Source organism: Ceratotherium simum, chromosome 12, assembly GCF_057802395.1.
Source record: "Ceratotherium simum simum isolate JZ-2026a chromosome 12, ASM5780239v1, whole genome shotgun sequence".
Classification (NCBI taxonomy): Eukaryota; Metazoa; Chordata; class Mammalia; order Perissodactyla; family Rhinocerotidae; genus Ceratotherium; species Ceratotherium simum.
In genome coordinates this window covers 18,902,726-18,929,427 of record NC_141911.1, presented here as the reverse complement: position 1 = coordinate 18,929,427, position 26,702 = coordinate 18,902,726, and the positions used below count along the sequence as shown (strand labels likewise).

The 26,702-nt window shown below is 36.9% G+C and overlaps 1 protein-coding gene across 1 annotated transcript in view; it reads right to left on the bottom strand.

The window, feature by feature from the left end:
- LOC101390837 (DExD/H-box helicase 60) overlaps nt 1-12,175 on the bottom strand; it is a 104,948-nt gene extending 92,773 nt beyond the window's left edge. The window contains exons 1-5 of the mRNA XM_087437446.1: nt 12,073-12,175; nt 11,824-11,893; nt 11,158-11,347; nt 9,686-10,027; nt 7,872-7,988 (exon numbers count right to left, since the gene is read on the bottom strand). Coding sequence (XP_087293572.1) covers nt 7,872-7,988; nt 9,686-10,027; nt 11,158-11,347; nt 11,824-11,893; nt 12,073-12,088 — 735 coding nt within the window. The 5' untranslated portion in view covers nt 12,089-12,175. The remainder of the gene's footprint in view (nt 1-7,871; nt 7,989-9,685; nt 10,028-11,157; nt 11,348-11,823; nt 11,894-12,072) is intronic.
- Nucleotides 12,176-26,702: the final 14,527 nt, after the last annotated feature.

Genomic DNA, 26,702 nt, shown 5'->3' with positions numbered 1-26,702 from the left:
AAAGATAAAAAAAAATTATAAGAAGAAACCACAGGCAAATTCCTCTTTAACCTTGATATGTGTACTGAAAGGCTTTCTAACTCTGACTCAAAATCTAGAGGCAAAGCATCAAAAAAAGATTAATAAATTTAAAATTAAATTAAATATTTTTAAAATGTATATGAAAAAAACACCATAAAGTCAAAAGACAACTGACAAATTGGAAGAAAATATTCATAAAATATATTATGGACAAAGAGCTAATATCTGTAATATATAAAGAACACTTAAAAATTGAAAGAGAAAAAAGATTGGTACAGTCCTTCTAGAAAGAAAATTGACAAAATCTAATTAAGCTACATATACACTTATCTTTTGACTCATTAATCCCATTTATTAAAATCTACTCTGAAGATATACCTCCAACAACACAAAATTACATATACATGTGGTTATTCATTACAGTATTGATTGTAATTGCAAAATGTTGGAAACAATATAATTTCCATAATAGGAAATTGGTTAAATAAACTATAGTACATCCACACAAGCGGTTACTATGCAGCTATATAACATAATGAGGAAGATATCTATAAACAGTTTTAAAATGATTTCTAAGACATGCTGTTAAGTGCCAAAAGAAAAGTACTAAAGCATATCTATAATATGCTATCCTTCATTTAAGAAAAAAAGAGGATATAAAAAAATACACAAATATCTGGTTTTGTGCAAAAAAATACAGGAAGAATAAACATGAGACTAAAGAAGCAAGTTACCCATAGGAAGTATTTGGGAAAGGGGTGAGTTGTAAAAACAAACATAATTAAAAACAATCAAGATATGAGTGAGAGAGACCCAAAGTGAAATACAAACCCTAACCAATGAACTTAACTGTATTAATAACGAATAACATAACCACATTGAAGAGGGTGGGCAAGAAAAAAACTAACCTAAATAATTTTGGAAAACAGTATTTTGACATATTCTATGACTACAGATAAAAAGAACTGCACATAAATCCTGTAATCCACTTAGTAAATATGTTTCTCATTAGATATTGTTAGCAATTCCAAAATTTCTATATGTGTAAACTAGAATTGAAAAAATAAGTAAATATATTGTAGGTAATTAGAGCTGGATTTCTCACAATTAGAGAAAAAATTTACAAATAAAGGGGGAGGGGGTAAAATGAACTATATGGAGTTGGATTAGAATAAAAGTTATCACTATGAACACATGATATTTAAGATAGATAAATTAAAAATAGACAGGTATATATGTATGGGTTAGTACACACACATATATTTCCTAGCTGTGTCCACTGAAAACTCCTAGTAGCAATGCAACCCCCATAGCAATGAGCAAACATAGTTCCCAGATCTTGGCTTGAGAAGGGAAAATACAAGATGAGACATCTTGTGGTTTCAAAAAGTAAGACAGTGCTTGGAATAACATTCACATTATAGGGGTCCCAGAAGGAAACAGGAGAGAAACAGGGCCAGAAAACTTATTTGAAGAAATAATGGGGGCCGGCCCCGTGGCTTAGCGGTTAAGTGCGCGCGCTCCGCTGCTGGTGGCCCAGTTTCGGATCCTGGGCGCGCACCGACGCACCGCTTCTCCGGCCACGCTGGGGCCACGTCCCACATACAGCAACTAGAAGGATGTGCAGCTATGACATACAACTATCTACTGGGGCTTTGGGGGAACAAAAATAAATAAATAAAATTATTAAAAAAAAAAAAAAGAAACAGCAGATGAGGAGGAGCTCTCTGCCCAAAAAAAAAAAAAAAAAAAGAAATAATGGCTGAAAACTTCACTAATCTGGGAAGAATTGGACATAAAAGTCCAAAAAACCCAGTGAGTTCCAAACAAGATGAACCCAAAGAGAGCTACACCAAGACACATTATAATTAAAATGGTAAAAGTTAAAGATAAAGAGAGACTCTCAAAAGCAGCAAGAGAAAAACAACTTATTATCTACAAGAGAATAAGGCTATCAGCAGATTTTTTAGCAGAAACTTTGCAAGCCAGAAGAGAGTGGCATGACATATTCAGAGTGCTGAAAGAAAAAACTTCCAACCAAGAATTCTCTACCCAGCAAGCTTATCATTCAGAATTGAGGAGAGACTGAGTTTTCCACATAAGCAAAAGCTAAAGAAATTTATCACCACTAAATTAGACTTATGAGTAATGTTAAAGGGACTTCTCTAAACTGAAAAGACATGACACTAATTAACAACTAGAAAACATATGAAAGTAAAAAATCTCACTGGAAAAGGTAAATATAGAGTAAAGTTAGTGGATCAAACAATTATACAGCAAATATGAAGGTTAAAAGACAAAAATAGTAAAATCAAATAAAACTTCAACAATTAGTTAAAGGACACATAAAATAAAAAGATGTAATTTGTGACAAAAATATAAAACATGGAAGGGGAGAAAAGCGTAAAGTTTCGGAATGTGTTCAAATTTAAGTTGCTAACAACTTAAAATAGACTGTTACATCCAAAGGAAGTTATACATGAACCTCATGGTAGCCAAAAAGCAAACACTTATAGTAAATACACAAAAGAAAATGATAAAGCAATCTAAACATAACACTGAAGAAAGCCATCAAACCACAAGTGAAGAGAGAACCAGAAGAAGAAAGGAACATAGAGGAACTACAAAAACAGCCAGAAAACAATTAACAAAATGGCAATAAGTATCTATCCATGAATAATTACTTTAAATGTATATGGACTAAATTCTCCAATCAAAAGGCATAAAGTGGCTGAATAGATAAAACAACAAGACCCACCAATATGCTGCATACAAGAGACTCACTTCAGAAGTAAGTACACACACAAACTGAAAGTGAAGGGATGGAGAAAGATATTCCATGCAAACGAAAATGAAAAGAAAGCTAGTGTAGCTATACTTAGACAAAACAGACTTTAAAACAAAGACTGTAGTAAAAGACAAAGAAGGGCATTACATAATGATAAAAGGGTCAATCCAGCAAGAAGACATAACACATAAATACACATGCACCCAATCTAGGAGCACCAAGATATATAAAGCAAATACTAATGGACCTAAAAGGAGAAATTCACAGCAATACAATAACAGCATGGGACTTTAACACCCCACTTACATCAATGGATAGGTCATCCAGACAGAAAATTAATGAGGAAACATCAGCCTTAAATGACACATTAGATCAGATGGACTTAATACATATATACAGAACATTCCATCCAAAAGCAACTGAATACATATTCTTCTCAAGTGCAGATGAAACATTCCCTAGGATAGACCACATGTGAGGCCACAAAACAAGTCTCAATAAAATCAAGAAGATTGAAATCATATCAAGTGTCTTTTCCACCCACAGTGGTATGAAACTAGAAATCAATAACAAGAAGAAAACTGGGAAAACCACAAAAAGTGGAGATTAAACAACACACTACTGAACAACCAATGAGTCATCAAAGAAATCAAAAAATACCTAGAAACAAATGAAAACAGAAATACAATATACCAAAATCTTTGGGATGCAGCAAAAGCAGTTCTAAGAAGGAAGTTCATAGCAATACAGGCCTACCTCAAGAAACAAGAAAAATCTCAAATAAACAATCTAACTTTATAGGAGGTAGAAGGGGGTAGAAAATGGAGGTAGAAAATGAAGCACAAACAAAGCCCAAAGGCAGTAGAAGGAGGAAATAATAAAAATCAGAACAGAAATAAACAAAATAGAGACTAAAAAGACAGTAGAAAAGATCAACAAAACTAAGAGCTGGCTGTTGGAAAAGATAAACAAAATTTACAAACCTTTAGCTAGACTAACTAAGAAAAAAGAAAGAAAGCACTAATAAACAAATCAGAAATGAAAGATCAAAAGTTACAACTGAAACCACAGATTATAAGAGACTACAATGAACAATTATACACCAACAAATGGAACAACCTAGAAGAAATGGATAATTTCCTAGAAACATACAATCTTCCAAGACCGAATCATGAAGAAATAGAAAATCTGAATAGACTGATCACTAGTAAGGAAATTGAATAAGTAATCAAAAACCTCCCAAAAAACAAAAGTCCAGGACCAGATGGCTTCAATGAAGAGTTCTACCAAACATTCAAAGATTTAATAGCTGGCCTTCTCAAACTCTTCCAAAAAATTGAAGAGGAGGAAACACTTCCAAACTTATTTTACAAGGCCAGCATTACACTGGCTGGCGTCCACAAAGGCACCACAAAAAAGGAAAATTACAGGGGAATATTCCTGATGAACATAGATGCAAAATCACCAATAAAATATTAGCAAACCAAATTCAACAATATATTAAAAAGATCATACACCATGATCAAGTGAGATTTATTCTGGGATGCGAGGATGGTTCAACATCTGCAAATCAATCAATGTGATATACCACATTAACAAAATGAAGGATAAAAATCATTTGATCATCTCAATAGATGTAGAAAAAGCATTGGACAAAATTCAACAACCGTTTATGATAAAAACTCTTAACAAAATGGGTACAGAGGGAACGTACCTAAACATAATAAAGGCCATATATGACAAACCCACAGATAACATCATACTCAGTGGTGAAAAGCCAAAAGCTTTCCTCTAAGATCAGGAATAAGACAAGGATGCTGACTCTTGCCACTTTTATTCAACACAGTATTGGAACTCCTAGCCACAGCAATTGGGCAAGAAAAAGAAGTAAAAGGTATCCAAATTGGAAAGGAAGAAGTAAAATTGTCACTATTTGCAGATGACATGATACCATATATAGAAACCCCAAAGATTCCACCAAAAAACTGCTAGAACTAATAAATGAATTCATTAAAGTAGCAGGATACAAAAATCAATATACAGAAATCTGTGGCATTTTTACACACTACTATGAACTATCATAAAGAAAAATTAAGAAAAAAATCACAGGAGGAGGATTGGCAATAGATGTTAGCTCAGAGCCTGTCTTCCTCAGCAAAAAGAGGAGGATTAGCATGGATGTTAGCTCAGGGCTGATCTTCCTCACAAAAAAAAAAAAAAGAAAACAATCACATTTCCAATTACATCAAAAGGAATAAAATACCTAGGAACAAATTTAACCAAGAAAGTGAAAGACCTGTTCACTGAAAACTGTATGACACTGATGAGAGAAATTGAAGAAGACACAAATAAATGGAAAGATATCCCATGCTCACAGAATTAATATTGTTAAAATGTCCATACTACCCAAAGCAATCCACAGATTCAATGCTATCCTTATCAAAATTCCAATGGCATTTTTCACAGAACTAGAACAAAAATTCTAAAATTTGTATGGAACCACAAAAGATCTTGAATAGCGAAAACAATCCTGAGAAAGAAGAATAAAGCTGGGAGTATCACACTCCCTGATTGCAAACTATACTATAAAGTTATAGTAATCAAAACAAAGCTATCGTGACGTAAAAACAGATGCACAGAACAGAATTAGGAGCCCAGAACTAAACCCACACATATATGGACAATTAATTTTCAATGTAGGAGCCAAGAACATGCAATGGAGAAAGGACCCTTTATTCAATAAATGGTGTTGGGAAAACTGAACGGCCACATGCAAAGGAATGAAACTAGACCACTAACCTACACTGTACACAAAAATTAACTCAAAATGGATTTAATGAATGTAAAACATGAAACCATAAAATTCCTAAAAGAAAACATAGGCGGTAAGCTCCTTGACATCAGTCTTAGTGATATCTTTGTGGATCTGACTCCAAAAGCAAGGGAAACAAAAGTGAAAATAAACAAATGGACTATACCAAACCAAAAAGCCTCTGCACAGTGAAGGAAACCATCATTGAAACAAAAAGGCAACCTCCTGCATGGGAGAAGATATTTGCAAATCATATATCTGACAAGGAATTAATATCCAAAATATATAAAGAACTCATACAACTCAACAACAAAAAAACAAACAATCCAATTAAAAGAGGAACAGATATTTTTCCAAAGATACACAGACAGCCAACAGGCACATGAAAAGATGCTCAATATTACTAACCATCAGAGAAATGAAAACAAAAACCACAGTGAGATATCACCTCGCAACTGTTAGAATGGCTATTATCAAAAAGACAAGAAATAACAAGTGTTGGAGAAGATGTGGAGAAAAAGGAGCCCTTGTACACTATTGGTGAGAATGTAAATTGGTGCAGCCACTGTGTAGAGATTCCTCTAAAAATTAAGAATAGAACTACCATATGATCCAGGTTTTCTACTTCTGGGTATTTATCCAAAGAATACAAAAACACCAATTTGAAAAGATACATGCACCTGTGTGTTCACTGCAGCATTATTTACAGTAGTCAAGATACGGAAACATCCTGTGTCCATCAAGAGATGAATGGATAAAGAAGACGTGATACATATATATATACAATGGAATATTATTCAGCCATAAAAAAGAATGAAATCTTGCCATATGTAACAATATAGATGGATCTTGAGGGTATTATGCTAAGTGAAATAAGTCAGATGAAGAAAGACAAATACTGTATGATTTCACTCATGTGGAATCTAAAAAAACAAAACAAACTCATCGACACAGAGAACAGATTGGTGGTTACCAGAGGGGAAGGAGGTTTGAGGGTAGGCAAAAAATGGGTAAAGGGGGTCATTTGTATGGTAATGGATGGTAATTAAACTTTTGGTGATCACTTTGTAGTATATACAGATGTCAAATCACATGATGTCAAATTATAATTATAATCTGAATCTTATATAATGTTATGTATCACTTTTACCTGAGTAAAAATTGATAATAATAAGAGAATAAAATAATAAGTACACAGGTATGAAAAAAATAAGACAGTGCTCAAAAGAATGGGACTTTTTGATGAATTTGGGGGCTGATGAATTTGATGGGACTGATGAATTTGGAGATAAATATACATCTGTTTAACCATCACCACAATCTATGCCATCCTACCTCAATAAAGTAGTTTAAAAAAAGAAAGAAGATGCGAAGCTTGTAAAAGAATGCAGATGCAAACCTGAAGGAGTTTCTAATGCTCAAACCTGGAACGATTTGAGCACCAAAATAATTATAATATTGGACTTTAACCTATAATATAAAATAAATATCCATTAGTCCATATAGATATCAATAAAAAAATAAATGGCAGAGCTAGAGTAGCTCTTCCTTACAGTAGAATTCCAATTAATAAATTTAAAGGAAAGAATTAAACAGAAAATAACCATCAGTCAAAAACATAAGTAACACAAGATCCACTGATGAGTTCTAAAATAAATCGGCAAAAGTTTGAGAAGAAACAGGATTTGCATAGTCAGGAAAAATAGTAACTTTACAGTGGAGAAGCTGGCAGGCACCAGCTTAACCACTGTTAAGACATATCAACATCATGAACCCTTTGGTACACAACATTGAGGACACAACATCAATCCAGTGGCATTCCTGCCAAAAATATATACCCTCATTCCAATCATGAGAAAACATCAGACAAGCCCAAATTAAGGAATATTAAAAAATAACTGATCAATACCTTTCAAAAATGTCATGAAAAACGAGGAAAGACTGAGAAACAATTACTGATTGGAGGAGACTAGAGAGAAATAACTAAATGGATGTGGGACCCTGGATAGAATCCTGGAACAGAAAAAGAACATTAGTAGAAAAGTAAGTGAAATTCACATAAGGTCTGAAACTTAGTTAAGAGTATTATACTGATGTTAATTTCCTGGTTTTGATAAAAGTACCATGGTTACATAAAATGTTAACATTGGGGGAGGGTGGGTGAGAGGTATATGGGGATTCTGCACTATTTTTGCAACTTTTTTTATAATTAAACAGTTCAAATAAAAAGTTTTCTTAAAGTTTCAGTACCTCTTCCATGATATGCATCCATTTTAAATTTCCAAAAAGAGATTCTAATGCCAAAACTCTACATTTTTCCAGTTGTGTAATCAGGGCTTTATAAGCATTCTCAACCCTCTCTTTATTCTGTGAAAGGAAGGCAAATCACATAAATTGTCATGAATAAAGTATCTAGTTACTTTCTAACTACAGAAAATCAGATCCTGAAGTTATATTTCTAATTTAAAAAACTTACACTGATATAATTATAGATCAACAATGCTTTTACAGCCTGCCAAACAGCACTATTTTGTCTTTGTCAAATTAATTTTTGTCTGGGAATTTAATGTATTTTATTTTTTTAACATCTTTATGAAAGTATAATTAACATAACAAAATTCACTCACTTTAAGGTACAATTAAATGACTTTTGGTAAATTTACAGAGTTATACAACCATCATCATAATCTAATTTTAGAATATTTCCAACATCTCAGAAAGAAACATTGTCCCCTTTTAATGTGTTATGTTTTATTATAAAAAATTTCTAACATAGACATAAATAGAGAATAGGATAACCTCCCCCTGGCTGCCTATCATCCAGCAACAGCCATTACCAACATACGTTGCATTTTTATTTGCATTTCACAGTCCTCAAATTGATAAATGAAATAACCTCTTTAAGGTGAGTCTTCTATAAATTAGGAAATAAATTATTTTACCAGAAATAAAATCCTCCATTAAAAAAAAATTCTTCTTAAGGAGAGATTAAGAAAGATGCTTGTAGGGCACTCCTAAAACTCAGATTCAGAAATTGCTCAAAATGAATAAAATGAGATCAACTGACTACAGTACCTCCTCCCAATTAAAAAATGAATACCAGACCTGTTCCTGCTCACAGTGGGCAACTAGCGTTGGAAATAGTTTAATGATTGGAGTTCTAACTAAAGCAAAATAAACTATCTTATCAGATTTCATAAAACCATCTGGATGTCTCCAAATACCAGGAGGGGTGTGACACAATTCTCAAAGAATGAAAAATGTTAATTGACTCAAAAATCATTTTGAGGAAATATAGAATTATCTTTATATTCAGATTTCACCTGAAGTAGTGAAAATTAAACAGAAACTAGATTTATTTATAAAATCTGTATGCGTTTTTGACTTCCAAAAGTTAATACAGTAATTGTCAAATATACTAATACAGCAAAATAATAAGATCATGGAATTAAAATTCTAAATACTATGAAAATTCTATTAATGATTTAATATTAAGAAATTAACTTATTTATTTTCCTTCTTCATCAACCTTCTCCACTGTTTTCTCATTAAAAGCTACCATATTATTATACCATTATTATTATCCTATTATCATTTCACTAGTATGTCTCAGCAACAGAGGCAGAACTTTCACCTCCAATTTAATGCATTTCTAGCCCTCATTAACTTGGAGGCAGTATACCACTCAGTAGTTAAGCACATAAGGGCTGGAGTCAGACAGCCTCTATTCAAATCCATGCTTTATTATTCATTTGGTACTGATGATGAGCAGTTTACTTATTCAAGTATCTATTTCCTCATCTGCCAAACACAGATGATGCTAACACCTACCTTGAAGGGTTTTTGTGAGGGTTAAATGAAATGACTCATGGGAAGCACCAAGCACTACTTTTATGACAATAGGTGCTCACTAACTGACTGCATTTGTATTATTACTAATTTTCTATACCTCTCTGTTAAACCTATGATAACTTCTACAGAAGAGGTGGAAATAAAACTAAGTCAAGTAATTTAGAAAATTTTGTAAAATGCTGGAAGAAATTTGTCTTTTAGATATAAATTACCTGCTTGAAAAACATTTGGTTCCTGTACTTGGTTGGCATAAAGTATGCATAAAGTCGAAGAATATCAGATGCTTGCCCTGAGGAAAGCACAGCATTGATCTTCATTGCCCAAGATTGAATGATTAAAAAGTTGAAAAGGTGTGTTTGTAGATGGTTCAGGCCTTCATCTGCAACTATTAGAAAATATGGATAACTCTCTTCCAAGAAAGTTTTCCACTCCTGTGATAAGCATCCAGAAAATGTTGTTCGAACATCAATGGTGGTGTTACGCTGAAGATGAAGAATTAAAGCAGTTCTCAAAGGAAGAAGTTCAGGGAAGTTGAAATATGCATACTCAGCATCCTGTGGGGGGTCGAAGTACATTATTTTGAAATTATCATTTAGTAGTTTACTAGTTTAGTTGGTTAACACATATCATTAAAATCGTTAAAGGAATAGGTTCCAACAGTTTTCTTGTGTTTTATAGTCACGGAACAGACTCTTAAACCTGAGTGCTATTTCACAAATACATGCCAAAATCACAGTTTGGATTTAAATACACATGTCCCCTTTAAGCAGGCACACAATACTCAGAGTTTATCACACTTTCCCTTCCCACTCTAATTCTTTTCCTCTCCAATCTCACTTCAAAAAGAAAAAGGACAGAAAAATATATAAAAGCAAATGGTGGATATAAATTATCCAGAACGAGAAGCTGAGGTGGATCCCTTTATTTGAGAGAATTGTCCCAGGTCGTTGTGACCCTCGTGAAGCAGCATAGATTTTTCTCAACAGACTAAAATTAGTGCTGTAAACCAGACTGTAAGTATTAGGCTAAAACACTGGCTCTTTATTCAAAACATTGCTTGCAAGCAGTCAGCAATGTTCAAAAATGTAACAATAATGTGGACAGCAACCTGACTGAACAGACACACACCAAAATCCTTAAGAGGAACACATTGTTTACATCTAGGAATAGAATGAGGAAGAGGTGATAGTGGTTATACATATCTGTATTTGAAATTGTTGAAGTTTTATTAATTAGATTTATAATCAAAAAAGGAAGACCAAATATATCCTCTGGGAGGTATTTACTACAGAGCAAATAATAACAAAGTAGCTTTAGTGAGTTTGACATCCTTCTGGGCTCAAATAAATTGACAGCTGAGTTTTGAATACAGAAGTAGCTCTCAGAGTTGGAAGACTAGAATAGAGAGATGAACTGGGCCACTCTTGAGGAGGTTCCTTACCCTCCTTCATGATCCTGTGTTTCCTTACAATATAGTTCTGTTATTGCAAGTAAAAAATAATCTTAAATGTGGTAATTTCTGAATATTGGGATTACGGGTAATTTTTTTCCGTTCTTCCTTTAAATTTACTGAATTTTTATAGATATATTTCACTTTCTAATAAGAAAAAACTATTTATAAAATAATAAGAATTTTAGTTTTAGTTCTCAAATTATAGAAAAGAACTCAACTATCACATGTTACCTTGAAGAAAACTACGGCAAATTGTCCTCCTTTACTAATAATATCCACAAGATAGCATTCAACCAGGTAGAAGAAGTGGAGCTCCTGCCCCCGCTTTAGTGATTTCTCACATATGCATGTGGTGAGTAATGAATCTCCATCAATAAGAAAAAATTCAGATTCAACAAAATCATTGAATATACTGGAATATCTAAAATGAAAACGGTTAAAACAAAAATTACATATAGATTAAATAAGGTCCAAAAAAGGCAGCAGCATTGCTATTACTAGCTCATTATCATTATCATCAATAGCTGAATTTGCTGAGAAATTATTTTATGTTAAGCTCTATGCTAAGACTTTTCAAATATATCCATATGCATGACTATCCTTCACAGGAAGAAGGCAGGGTCATTACCATTCTATACATAAGCAAACTTAGGCTCAAAGAGATATACCATATCAACCATATATATATAACTATATATACATATAAAATATACTATAGTATGTATACTGAAATAGATGATTGATTGATAGATGATAGATAGATAGATAGATAGATAGATAGATAGATAGATAGATAGATAGAATAGATATCACATATCACTTTAAGGCCAAATAGATATACAGGGAATATGATATAGAATTTTACATCTCTTTATTTGCTACTACAGCAATACTCACTCTGCTTCTGGCATTTCACTTAAAATTAGCTGTGACATTTTCTCTAAAAACATCACGTGTTTTTCTAAACCTTAAAAGGAAAGAGAAAGAGAATAGATTATTTTCAATCAATCCTTTTTAAAAGAGTTACCCTTTACTTATTCTTGGAGAAAGAAGAAATAGTAATAATGTTATTTTAATTCTATTAAATCTGTGTAGCTTAAAGAATCATTATTTTATAATTTATAAATATTTTAAATTGAAAATTACCCATTCTTGCTGCCATCTGTGCCTCCAACCTGAACTGGAAAATATTAAATATAGCAAATATCCTTTACTTTGGTCCTTTAAGTGGCAGTTATTAATGAAAATGGCAGACCTACATAGAAAGAAGAAAAATTAGAAATTCATTTATTGCATCAACAAATAGTATTGAATGGCTACTGTGTGTTAAGTAAAACATTAGGCGCTGGGAATACAAGAAAGAACAAAAGTCAACATGCTGTCAGTTCTCCTGGAGCTTTAAATCTATCAGTAAAGATAAACATTAATCATATAATCACATAAACAATGGAAAATTGCAAATGTGACAAAGTCAAAGAGGTCAGAGAAAGCTTCCCTAAAGAAGTAATGCTTGGGCTGAGTTCTGAAGGATGAAACAAGAATTAATTAAGCAAAGGCGGCGGGTGGGGTAGGGGGGCACTAGCATTTCAGGCAGAGGGAAGAATATCAGAATACCATATGCAAAAGCCCTGTGGCATGAAGGAGTGTGGATGGAACTAGATCCTGAAAAGAAGCCAGCTGGGCTGGAGTGGAGAGAGTGAGAGAAGAGCTAGCTGTGCTAGAGAGGGCTACAGAAATATAAGGGCATGCAGAGCCTTTGAGGGCATGTTCTTCATTCTAAAATCCACTGATGGATTTTAAGCACGTAGTATATGATTGGCTTTGCATTTTGAAAGATTATTCTGGCTACAGTATAGAGAACAGATAGGATGGGAGCAAAGTTCCTGTTAGTAGAGCAGAGAGAAAACCATTGTTCAGAAGAGTAATGATAGTAGTTTGATGTAACATAGCTTGATGGTAGTTTGAGGCACACATTGGTATTAAATATTTAGAAGGTAAGCTTGACATAACTTGGTAATGAATGGAGAAGATGGGAGAGTGAGGGTTGTCAAGGATGACTCAGGATTCTATCTGATGCAACAGGATGGATGACTAGGCCATTCTCTGGGCAGGAAAACCTTGGAATAAGGCCACATTTCTGGAAAAGATCATGAATTCATTTGTGGTCAACCTGAGCTTGACTTGCTTTCAAGACTTACCACAGGATAAGTCATGTAAATAATTAAATATACAGGTCTAGAGGTCAAACATAATGTCTGGGCTAGACCCGAACACGTGAGTAATTTGAGTATTATGGTAAGTGAGGCCATTGATGTAGATGAGCTTGCTTAGCTAGGGAGACACAACATCATGGAAGAAGAGAAAAGGTCTGAAGATCCAGTTTTGTGGATCACTAATATTTAATAAATGGCAAGAGAGAGGAGGAAGAGGCTGCAAAGGTAACTGAGAAAAACTACCAAAGAGGCAGAAGAAAATGTACTTGAGCATTTTGTCAAAGAAACCAAATATTGAGATATCCTCAAATATGCCATACAATGTTAGGGCTATGAAACTTAGATAGAGATGATAGATAGATAGATAGATAGACAGACAGACAGACAATAGATAGATAGATGATTGATGGATAGGTGATAGAGAAAGAGAGAGAGATTCATATTACATGATGTTAAGAAACATAATGGTGAAGCACACATTGACACTAAATAGTAAAATAATAACACAAGGAAGTACATGGCTATCAAAATGAGTAAGCTCGAAGACAAAAGAAATTACTGTGGGCTGGAATATTTAGGAAACACTTAATGGAGACAGGGGCAAAAGCGTGGTCTCTCGCTCACCCAGTTTTTCCATCTTTTTTCAGATATATAGGCATCTACTCTTCACCAAGCATTGTACTTGCTGCAATATACACAAATATGCATGAAACATGGTCCTCTCCCTTTACAACCTGGTAAGGCTTAAAGAATTAAATCAAACAATATAATGTGCTGAGTGATCCAGCAGAAATGGCACAGAAAGTCATTAGAGAATTGAGCAGGAATTCTTCAATCAACTGGAGTGGTCAGGGTCCTGTGCTCTGAGGTTTCAAAGGCACATTGAAAAGATGATGAAGAATTATGGAAGCAAGTTTGGGAAGGTAAGAGATATAGAGGATCACATGCCAGGTAGCAAAACAGCACCAGTTTAATGCACGGAGATGTGAAACTACATGACAAGTGTGAGATTCTGCAGGTCGGTCTACATAGCATAACACAGGGTGACTTGATTGGAGACGAGATAGGAAAAGTAGGTATGAACCAGATTATAAGAGTCTTTTGCCCAGGGAAGAAGTTTAGACACTTTCCTGAAAATGGAAAAGGTGAATCAGGGAGAACAAAGTAGACAAGAGAAAATTAACTGCAAGTATGTTACAGAAGGGACAACTTCAGAAAAGATGGTGTCAGATTCCATAAGATAAGTTAATTCGTGAGTTCCCAGATGCTCACAGTGCCCTTAATGTCTCAGGAATTTTTTGATGGTACTCCTAGGACAAAATAAATACCTACTAGTTCATTTATTAAGTAGTTAGCTCCAAACAAATTAATAAATCCTAACAACTTCATCTGAAAATATAATAAACATAAATTGAAAGAAACAATTTAGTTTTTTAAATTAAATAACAACAGTTACTAATGAGATGTGTATGCCTGTTGGACACTGCCCAACTTTTCAATAGTAGCCATGGCGGCAGAATAAAACCCTCCTGAGTTTGACAATTACAGGATTCCATAGGCTGCCTGCTACTTTCCTCTCACATATCCTATAGGAAACTTTCCTTATTAAACTTTATCCCAAACTCACACTAGCCTTAACATTTACACAGAATTCTCAGTTGTTATGCCAAGTTCTCTCTCATTTAAGGGAGAGAAACTCTAGGGAAAATAAAACCAGCTACCTACTATAAATGAATAAACATGTATTGAATAAACATAATTCAAGGACAGAACATTCCTTTAAAAAGTTCTACTTAGAGTTTTCAATAATCATAATGATATTATCTAATAAAATAATAGGCTGCTACAGCAAAAAAAAAGTAAATGTTCATAAAAATTTTAAATATAACTTCAGAAAAAAAATTCATGTGTGGAACAATAAAATGGGCATGCTGAAATCTCAAGTTGGTGATTTAGGGGTTAAAATCTAGGAAATTTCCTAGAGGACAGAAGAAAAAAACAAAGAGATGAAAAATAGAAAAAATGCTAAGAACTATAGAAGATTGATCAAAAAGTTCTAAATCCATCCACAATAATTCCAGTAAGAGAGAACTAAAATTCCAAAATGAGATGGGGATAAAAACAATAAAAGATGTAATATGTAAAGTAATATAATAACATTAGACCAGAGTTAAAGAAAAATATACAGTTTTATATTGAAAAGTTTTTCCAAGCACTGAGTAGAAATAATGACAAAAGAGAAAACTAGGGGCCAGCCCAGTGGCATAGTGATTAAGTTCTCGCACTCTGCTTCCGTGGTCCCGGGTTCATGGGTTCAGATCCCAGGCGTGGATGGGTGTACCGCTTGTCAAGCCATGCTGTGGCGGCATCCCATATAAGGCAGAGGAACATGGGCACGGGTGTTAGCCCAGGGCCAATCTTCCTCAGCAAAAAGAGGAGGACTGGCAGCAGATGTTAGCTTCATCCCAAAAATAAAAGAGAGAGAGAAAACTACGTTTAGACACAGCTCATTAAAATTACAGAGCTCCAAGAATAAAGAAAAAGACAGAGATGGGCTTCAAAGAAATATAAGTCAGAGAGGCCATATGTGAAATGGTTAAAGGCATGAGCACTTCCTGGGTTAATCCTAGTTCTGAAACATATTATAGTTTTATAAGCTTATGCAATTTATTTACTGTCTCTGTGTCTCAGTTTATTCATCTATAAAACTGGGACAGACAATAATATTAGTCTCCCCTGGTTGTGTTTTCAAGCTATTTAAACGGATGAGTTGATGGATACAAATTGATCAAAATAGTACCTGGTACACAGTTTAGAGCTCATTAAAATGAGCAGCATTACTGGATGTTTTGATAAAAGAAAAAACAATGTTTTCAAAGTTCTGAGGGGAAAATATTTTGAATTTAGAATTTTGTATCCAAATAGTCATTCAATCCATTAACACGGCAAAAAGACAATATTACTAGACATTTAAGAAGTCAGAAATTTCACCAACCACCTATCTTAAATGATAATTTTATTTAAAGAGAGAGTACAGAAAATTGGGGAAAAAAAGATCAAGAATGAAGATAATGAAGAAACAGAGAAACTATGCATGATCCAGAAGAATTAAAAGAAGCTATAAAGAAAAGTAACAGGATCCATGATACTTTGAATTTAGAAAAGTATTAATTTCAAACAGTAGTCTTAATGATATAGAACTATATTACCCTGCCAAACATATAGATTGCTTCCTCAATGAATAATGTGTACATAATCATAATTTTGTAACCGCTGTTTACTGGTTTTCCCTTTTTGACTCAGCATAGAAACAAATCACAAGAATTAAAGTCATAAAATACTTTAAATTATGATAAACTCTAACAATACAAAAATAATATAATTAACCAAATTGGGAGGTTCAGGAAGGGATGAATAATACAAAAAGAAGAGTATATACTTATAAGTTCCTCATGGAACCACAGGAAGTCCAAAGATAGCATCTAAAGATAATACATCAAAAATTAAGGGTTTTGGAAATCAAGACATTAACCTGACTTTCTTATAAGTACTGCCCCATTGGGTTACCAAATAATAGAAATGAGAAAGTTTCATTTCCATTAGCTGGAGGTAATCCAGTTAGTAAACAGAGACAAATGTCAGAATTAGAATATCACCATTTTACAACTCCTAATGAATTAATAGATCTTGGTATTTTTAGGTGATAGCACAACAAAACTAGAGGTAAAGATCTGCTTTCATACAGAGCAGCTGCACCATCACTCAAATACTCTAGCCAAAAAAAAACCTTTTTTTTTTTTCATGAGAAAGATCAGCCCTGAGCTAACATCCATGCCAATCCTCCTCTTTTTGCTGAGGAAGACTGGCCCTGGGCTAACATCTGTGCCCATTTTCCTCCACTTTATATGAGACCCAGCCACAGCATGGCCTGATAAGCAGTGCCTGGGATTCGAACCCAGGCGGTCAGCAGTGGAGCCCACGCACTTAAGTGCTATGCCACGGGGCCGGCCGCCCAAAAAAACCTTTAAACTTGAATTTGATCAAAACTCTAGTAGCAAGAACTAGTTGACAAGATATTTAGAAGACAGAAGAACACGTTAAATGGTACCAGGAGGACTAATACAACCTGTACAAAACCCAAAAAAAAAAAGCCATCTTATTAACAAATTACAAGAGGATGAAAGAGATTCCAACAAACTTAAAGACATATCCAAGCACAGTAGTGTCAGAGCCTTATTTGGATTTTGACTTAATCTTAAAAAGGAAGAAAGGAAGGGAAATAAGAGAAATCGTGGATTACGTATTGGAGGAGAAACAGCCCAATCCAGAGAACAAGGCCCAGGGAATGGTGAAGCCACTTGATGGAAGAAGAGCTGACCAGCCGTAGACAGAATTCTAAGATGGCATCCAAGACTCTAGCCACCCTGGTACACACGCCCTATATCATCTCCTCCCCTTGAGCGTGGGCAAGACCTGTGAATTTAATGGGATAGTCTCTTTCATGTTTAGGTTGCATTATATAAGACTCCTTCTTGGCAGACAGGGGAGAGATGCTCCTGCTGGCTTTGAAGACATTAGCCACCATGTTGTGAGAGAGCCAAGTGGCTAGGACCCAAGGGTGGAATCTAAAGGCTGAGAGTAACCCCCAGCCAAAGCCAGCAAGAAAACAGGGAACCCAATCCCATAGCTGCAAGGAATTAGATTCTTCCAACAACCTAAATGAGCACCCAGAGCCTGGATGAGATGCCAGCCCCAGCAGACACCTTCATTTCAGCCTAGTGCCATGCTGAGCAAAGGACTCAGTTAACCTGTGCCTGGACTTTTCTGATCCACGGAAACTGTAAAATAATAACTTTCTATTGACTTAAGCCACTAAATTTGTGATAATTTGCTATGCAGCAATAGAAAACTAATACCCTTGACCATGAATACATTCTTTCAACTTTTAAATAAGAAACAAATTCTTATTGTGTTAAGCCACTGAAATTTAAGTGTGCATAGGAATCACCTGGGAGATCTTATTAAAATGCAGATTCTGATTCTGCAAGTTTGGAGTTGGGCACCACGAGATTCTGCCTGGAGGAGTAAGCTGCTTGCTGCCGTCAATATCTACCTTTTATTGGCTGCGCTCAGATCCGACGTCCCTTAGTTTCTCCCCAATACCCCAGATCCCCAGCACCCTTTCTTTGAAGAAGACCCTTGAAATGCCTAACACTCTCCCCTCTCCTTCAGATCTCAGACCTCCGCGCTCCTCACAGGTGTCCGTTTCCTCTGCTCCCACGCCCTGCCTCCCGGGGCCAGCAGGAGACCCGCCCGTCACCGCATTCAGAAGCCCTGTGGCGCCTGCAGCTCCCCTCGCCCCGGGCCACCTCTTCGTCCCATCAGAGACCTACGACCCCGCAGGACATCTCCGCTCCAGGCTCCTCCTTAGGGCACCCCTTATCTTGACCCCCCCAAGCCCCACGTCGGGCCCCGGAGCATCACCCACTCCTCACCCGGGACCCAAGATCTGGGCTCCGCGCCTGCTGCGTCCAAAGAGCCGCTGACTGGCGCGCCCCGGGGAGGAGGGAGTGACGGGGAGAGGACCGAGCGCAGAGCGGGAGTGGAAGCTCCAGGGGGGCCCTGGACCGGGGCATCGGACTCAGCGGAGCCGCCGGGGTCAGTCTTTTATAACTAAGGAAGTAGTTTCGGTTTCCTTTCTCACTCCAGAGGCGTTTAGGTTTCGTTTCGCTCCATCAGGAGTTGGGTGAGGCGGATATGAGAAAAGTGAGTTTTAGTTTCCTTCTCTTTTAGTTTCCTTCTCTTTTAGTTTCCTTCTCTTCAATCTGAACCTTAAGAGAGGGACAGCAGAGGCAATAATATGGGCTTTGGAATTTGAACATAAAATAGAGAGAAATGAGGCAGAGAAATCTGGGATATCTAAACAAGACGAAATCAGGAAGAGGCGGAATTTAGAAACAGATGAAATATAAGACACTGGGAAATCTGAAATTACACCGTGAGATGTAGGGGCTTTGCTACTCCACCCTTCACGGAAAAAGAAAAGCAAAAACGGTATGGAAAAATAGAGGACCTTGGAGTTCTATTATGAGAAGTTGATGATTACTGTTCTGTGTCAACTGTATTTGGAACTTTTGTGGGCCAAGAAAAAGCATTAAAAAAATAACTTGAAAATGGCACATGCTGGTTTTTATTTCTGCCTTAACGGATGTTATTTTCACTTAATTTCTGCTTGTTGATGTTTGCAGTTTGGGTGCTAGCACCAGCCTCTCTTTCTTTTTAGCGTCCCTAGTGTGTTTAATTTCATAAATGCCATCAATGTGCGAATATATTGAAATCCTAGGAGGTGGGAGGTGGGGCCAGCAGTGGATTTGGGTAACATTAGCAACAATGGGAAGCCACAAGCTGCTTTGTCTACAAGGAAAGGAAAGAGCAGAAGTACAGGCACTGTCCCACAGTGGCAACAGAGAACAGAGAGAGCAGCGAGTGACATATTTTCTTGTCATAAATTGGAGAGTCAAGTTGTTAAGAAAAAGGTAGGGATGGGGAAGGTGGGCATTTCTCACATCCATCAGGTTTTCATTTATTTATTTATTTATTTATTTATTTGCAAATTTGTTATGTGTTTGTTGATGCTGAAATTGAGAAAGAAAATAAAAGAACTTGACGCATGACTGGTCTAAAGTTATGCAATATTCATATCCATCCTTCACTAATATCTCCAGTGTACTTGCCTGCAGTAGATGGAATAATGCCCCTCCCTCCTCCTGCTGAGAAGTCAATGTCCTAATTCCTGGCCTGTGAACATGTTAACTTTCATAGCAAAAGGTGCTTTGCAGAATAGACTAAATTAAGGATTTTGAGATGAGGAGATTATGCTATTCTATCCAGGTGGGTCCTTGTAAGAGAGAGACAAGAGCGAAGTGTCAGAGAAGGCACTTTGATGACAGAAGCAGAGTCAGTGACAGAATGTGGTGGCACTACCCTGCTGGCTTTGAAGATGGAGGAAGGGGCAACAATTTAAGGAGTTAGGTGGTCTCTAGAAACTGGCAAAGGCAAGGAAATAGATTATCTTCTAGAGCCTCTAGAAGGAACCAGCCATGTTGACACTTTGACTTTAGTCCAGTGAGACTGATTTTGAACTTCTGACCTTCAGAACTGTAAGAGGATAAATTTGTGTTGTTTTAAGCCAGTGAGTTTGTTGTGATTTGTTACAGCAACAAGAGAAAACTAATAGACTTTTGTAAACTAATATAGTAAGAAACTGATAACATATTAGCTAGCAGCAGAAATAACAGATTGTGTTATAAGAGGTAGCATTAATTGAGGAGCTACTGTGTGCTAAGCAATATTCTAATATCTTTACATTTGTTCTTACATTAATTCTCACAACAATTTTATGAGGTGCATACTATTATTTTTGTCATTATATAGATGGGCTAAATAAGGCCTAGAGGGATAACACAGCTGGTAAATGACGCCAAGATTCAAAACCTGGTCTAACCAGAAGGTCTACCTATGATCTTCTCTATTACACGATCTCAGACAAATGCTTCACATTCCACAACTGAAAGTCTTTCACTAATGGACAAATGATTTAATTTTGCTTTTTTTTTTTTTGATTAAATTATTGAGATGTTAAGTTTTTTAGTGTATATGATATTCTGTGGCTATTTTGATTTTCAATGACTTTAGATTTATCAGGTGAGAACTCAATAAACCTTGACTCAATCCTCTTCAGTTTTCCAACCTTGTGTATTTAAACAATACTCAAAAGCTCTAGGCTAGAAATTCCTTTTCACTTCAACAACCTACTCCCATGACTACACCCTGGACTTTGTTCAGAATCTTGACAATCGCAAACTCCATTTCTACTTTTCAGATCACTTCCTTTTACTCCCTGCATTTCAGCCTCTTGGGACTCCTGAATGTGTGTCTGGGCAGGATGAACCACATGAGTCAACACTGCAACCTTCCCCTAACTAACATGTTCAACTCCTTGAGCCTAGTGACTTTCCTCTACACTTTTGCCTGCAATTTGATAATCTGGATAAATTCAATTTTGTTTTGGCCCCTGGACACTGAGGGAAATGATTCAGTTTGTGTCTCATCAAACTGATGGTTTACAAACACAGCCGATGCCTTTTTTCTTTTTCTCCAAGCCTCTTGCGTATTTTACTATGACGGTTACGACACAGCTCTTTATATTCTCCTCAAGTCCTTTCTGATGACAGACGTCTCTTTTTTCAATTCTCTCTCAACTTTATGATAACTCCATTTATCATCCTTACTTAGAGTCTGAGAAGAATACACCGGGTATCACCCATACCCAACATAGCTGACCCCCTATGATCTGGATTTGGTTCCCTGCTCAAGCGTCTCAGCCCGTTAATCTTCAGTCTGTTCTACCTTCGACTTCTTCCTGTCAACTAAAATGTACTGTTCATTCTACTAATAGACTCAAGTCACTTCCAATTTAAAACACTAACAAAAATGATATCCGGCTTTATTTCATTCCTTCTCTTTTGGGCACAGTACCCTTTAGTGGTCTACACTCATTGTCTATACTTCTTCACCCTCCTTCAAATTCTCAGGCCCCTTTAGTCTAGAACTGCCCTGAAATTGCTCTTGGTCAAAGATCACCAATGATGATCCAACGATTGAGCAATGCAAATAATGCTTGTTCAGTCCATGATTCATTTACTTCTCTTTCTGAAATATTTGGAAGATTTTTTAACCAATCTCTCTTTTCCAAAGAGCCTCTTCTCCTGTGGTGTCAGTTACAGTACTCTTCTTCAAATCCATTTCACTTCCTACCTCCTATATCAGGATTCATGGAATTATCACATGACAACTGCTCAAGTTAAAGGCCTGGGAACCATTGTTGCATCTTCATCTCCTTCGAATCCCAGTGAACTTGAACTCCTAACACTTATGGAATCTATAATCTCTTCTCTCTCCCACTTTCCAAAGGCTAGTGCAAGCATCATCATTTCTCATCTGGATTACTGAAACAGCCTCTTCCGTTCCTGACTCCAACCAGTCCCTCCATTCCATTTTCCACCCTGCTGGCCAGGGTTACCTTTTAGCATGTAAAACTGAGCATGGTAAGTCAACACTTGAAAACACTTCAGTACTTCCTCATTGCTTTCAGATTAAATCTACCTGTTAGTATTTTCTCTCTTTTGAGAACCCTCCAACTGTTTGCTATGCCTCCTTTCACCCCATTGGTGAGGGAGTGATTCCTGCCCTAGAGTTATGGGATGGCCAAACACATGCCACCTGCCACTGGACAGATGTGATTATCGGCACCTCCTTAGTCATATATACTCATAGCTCAGGGGAGGAGGAACCTGCACACCATGCAAAGCCACACAGGGCTTGAACTTGGGTGCAAACTGAACAAGGTGGGACTGTGGTAGGCAGACTTTGTAATAACCAGAGGTGGGGTGACCCTGGTTCCCCTAGGAATACATGATTACTTGTTTAAATAATTTTGCTGGCTGGCAAGGAAGTGAAAATTGTTAGGTAAACACAACTGGTCTGTCTGATCGAGGAACTAGCCAGATAAGGAGACTTTCCTGCTGGGTGGGGGGCATGTCTGGGGTCTTACCTGGTGGAGGAGCTCATGGAGTCCTGGGAGGCTCAAAGATATCAAGGCAGTGATGGGGTTCAGGACATGCTACCCCAAAACATGGCACCTTGGCATATTGAATATCTTAGCAGAAGGAGTTTGAGAAAATGACAGAAGCAAGATCACTCTGACCTCCCCTCATCACCCTTCTTCCCTGAAAACAGGAGATAAATCTCCCATGTGAAAAGTACCACCCTCCCCACCTCTGTACCAGGAGGAAGAAGATATCCTTATCACCAGGGACAGAGAATTTAGGGCCAAGAAGGCAATATGAACAAACCTTGTTACTTCTTCACCATTTACGACCCATAGTCCAGAGCCCTTTGTCTTGTCAGTTCTTCATAAATTTATTGTTTTTTTTTTTGTCTAAAAGGTATAAAAGCTTCCTGCTCTTGTCACTTCTTCAGGTCTTCGTTCTCTTGTGAAAGTTCCCATGTACATGTAAAAACTCAATAAAATTTTTATACTTTTCTCCTGTTAATCTGTCTTATGTCAGATTAATTCTTAGACCCAGCTAGAGACCCAAAGAGGGTAGAGGAGAATTTTTCCTCCCTTACAGCAGCACCTGAAATTTTAGGGCTTACGATGCAATGCTTTGACGTCAATTTAAACCTTGGTGATGAGAGAGAATTTTAGGCAGTCGGAGAATGCCTCCCTAGGAAACCAAGCAGGCACTTGACCAGGAGGGAGAGAACCAATTGGAGAGGTGATCATCTAAAACATGAACTTTAGAAGTGCCCCCTTTTAAGGCCATGAAAGGCAGTTGAAGGATCTGTGTGGCACTGGTACAGGAAGTGCATGTCCCCAGGGGACATAAATTTAGTTTAATCAATGCCTGTGGCAATGGTGGTGCCCACCGGGTGATTCATTTGCTACTTTGTAACTTAAATAGGAGCTCTTTGAAGAGTCCATTGGGCCTCTTATTTAAACCAATTAAATTGACTGCCAGGGGCATGTAGGGAAGGTGGAAGTTCCATTGAATGCTTTATTCAAGAGCCTTTCTTATGTTTTCTGAGAAGTGAAATGAGTCCTCAGTCACTATCAGTAGTGTCTGATGTCACTATCAGTAATGTCTCCAAATGGGATAGGGAATGCCCTGGTGAGGTGTTGTATTGTGGTTTTACTATACGTACAGATATTTGTTACCTTAATTTATATTTTGGGTGTCTGTGAAGCAAGAGATCTCCAGAGTTCTTTACCCCAAAGGGAGGGACGCCTAGGCGACAGCCCAAGAATATGTAAAAATGTACAGATGGGGCCAATTATTGGTCATGGAATCCAATGGTGAGATGATTGTCTGAAGTTTGGTCAATTGTGCTGACCCTTGGGTCCCTTCCTTTATCAGGGACATTTTGGTTAAGAGATGGGAAAACAGCAACATTCCACTGAGCTCCATCACATACAGTAGTGGTGATTCCATCTATAAAATCTACAAACTCCCATTTGTATTCACTCAGTTGATCCCAATGGGTCCCAAAGTAGCCAAGGTGTCTCAGAGAGGGGCGACCTCCTCCAGCACTATGCATCTGGCAAGGGACCAAGGACAGGAGATACTGAGGACTTGTATCCCTCCTACAAGTGGGATATGCCAGAGAACTCATGTTTGGCTCCATCCTGTAGAAAGGAGGCCTCAGTCACAATTCCATGCTTGTGGGATATTTCTTCCATGACCCAAAGCATAATGGGCAATTGAGTACAGAGGGTCATAGGCTTAGGGGCTGTAAGAACCTCGATTTCCAGGAGATCCCGGTATGTGGCCAGTAAATATCACTCTAATGACATATAGCACAGAGCTGAGGAAAGGCAGTATTTTTTTTTTTTTTTTTGGTGAGGAAGATTAGCCCTGAGCTAACATCTGTGCCCATCTTCCTCTACTTTATATGTGGGATGCCACCACAGCATGGCTTGACAAGTGGTGCATAGGTCCACGCTCAGGATCAGAACCTGCAAATCCCAGGACAGCAAAGCGGAGGGTGCAAACTTAACCACTATGCCACCAGGCAGGCCCCAGGACAGTATTTCGTATCAGATATCCATGGGCAACTTATAGTCATCACATGTGGTCGAGAGATTCCAGGAGTCATGAGAGGAGGTTGTTAAGGCTTCTACAGTGAAGGAGTCTCTGAGGGCACTTACAAGAATACCTATTGATTTCAATTTGGACAGATTTTATAGCATTTTGTTGGAGGGGACCTCATTTAAGGTGAACTGATTAGCAAGTTACAGCATCAATGGGATTAACTAAAATGAGTAAATGCAGAATATGATGCTTCCATAACCCAAAAACAACTAAAAGTTGTTGGACTTGCATTAATATTGCAGGTGCTGAGGGGGACAATAGCTGGGTCTTGACATTGTCAGAGATGGAGCAGCCCTCAGTTCATCAAATAATTTTGGGGAATTTCACCAGGGTGGCAGGGCCTTGCACTATTTGTGGAGCGATGGCCCATCCTGTTTTTGTAGGCCACTTTGTTAGTATTTGTATGTCCTGAATGAGTATTTCAATGGATCTCCTCAGAGGATGATATCACCAATGCAATGTCATACCTGTGCTCCTGGAGAAAGGTGAACACAGTTGAGATCTTGCCTGCAAAGTTAGTGTGCAACAGCAAGGCTGCTGAGGTACCTCGATGGGGGGCCCAGTAGAGGTGTATTGTGTCCCTTAAGGGATGAAGGCTAAGTGGCTGAGAGGCTGTTGAAATAGGCACTGAACAGAACATATTAACCATTTCTATAATAACAAATTATTTACCAGCTGCTGATTGGATGGAGCCAATAATTTTAATAATGTTGAGTATTGGGTATAAGGGCCTTAGTGGGACCCACAGCATTAAGGTTGTAGTAATCCACTGTGAGGAGCCATTCATTCTTTTCAGGTTTAAGAACATGCCAAAGTGGGCTGTTAAATGGCGAAGCAGTGAGGATAATCACCCTTCATTCTTTACGTCTTATATAATTAAGTCTTATGGTTAAATTCCTGAAAATTATTTGTCAAGTGTAGCGATTTAATACTATACTGTTTTGTTTTTTACTTTTTCTCTGAGGATGTGATTGCTGTTTCAGGAACTTACCTGACATGTGGCTTTGTAAGAAATTTCAATACTACTTATTTTGCCAAATAAAATGGATGTTTTTTAAAGAAAAGCTAAGGTAGTTGCATGCTTCCTTAAAATCATAATGCCAACACCTTTCATTACAAAGAGGATTCATTCTCTACTAAATTTGTTTAGGTTTAAATTGTATAATCATAACCTCAATATTAAATTTACAAATCATAAATAAATGACGGTATTAATAAATTTGTATGTATACCTATGGAAAAGTAATTATGTCAGCCATAATTTATCTACCTCTTTATTGTGGAGAAACAAGTAAAACATTCAAACAAAATCGCAGATTCAGATATAAAATAAAAATGAGCACGCTGGGTCTGTGATATTTCTGCCACTGGCTTTTTCAACACCTGCTAATCAGTCAATGAGAGGAAACGTTGGGGCCTGAAGATATGCCAGTTCTGTACAAATTCTTTCCCAAAATAGTGCTCAGCAAATTGCTAGTCCAACAGAAGTAGACAATGGACAGACCTCAGGATTTGGTGTGGCAGAGCAACTGTCTTCAACGGTTGGCATTTTTTAAATATTTAAATCCTTCTTTGGTCCAACAGCTGGTTTCCTCCTTTGTCATATTCTTCCTTCTTTTCTGTTTTCCCAGGGTGTGACAGCCTCATTCTTCCACGTTAGGCTTTCTTTGGTAAGCAGCTTCTGAAATTGTTATACAGCTGTCCCTAGTTGTCTGGCAGCGACCACTCCACTCACAGGTTTGATATTCCCTCACTAGGAGGTATCTCCAGGAGGCATGTCAAACGCAAACTTTAAGAGAAACAAAAGGCTGAGTTTTGATTTAGGTCAAATAAGTCTCAAAGCCATTTT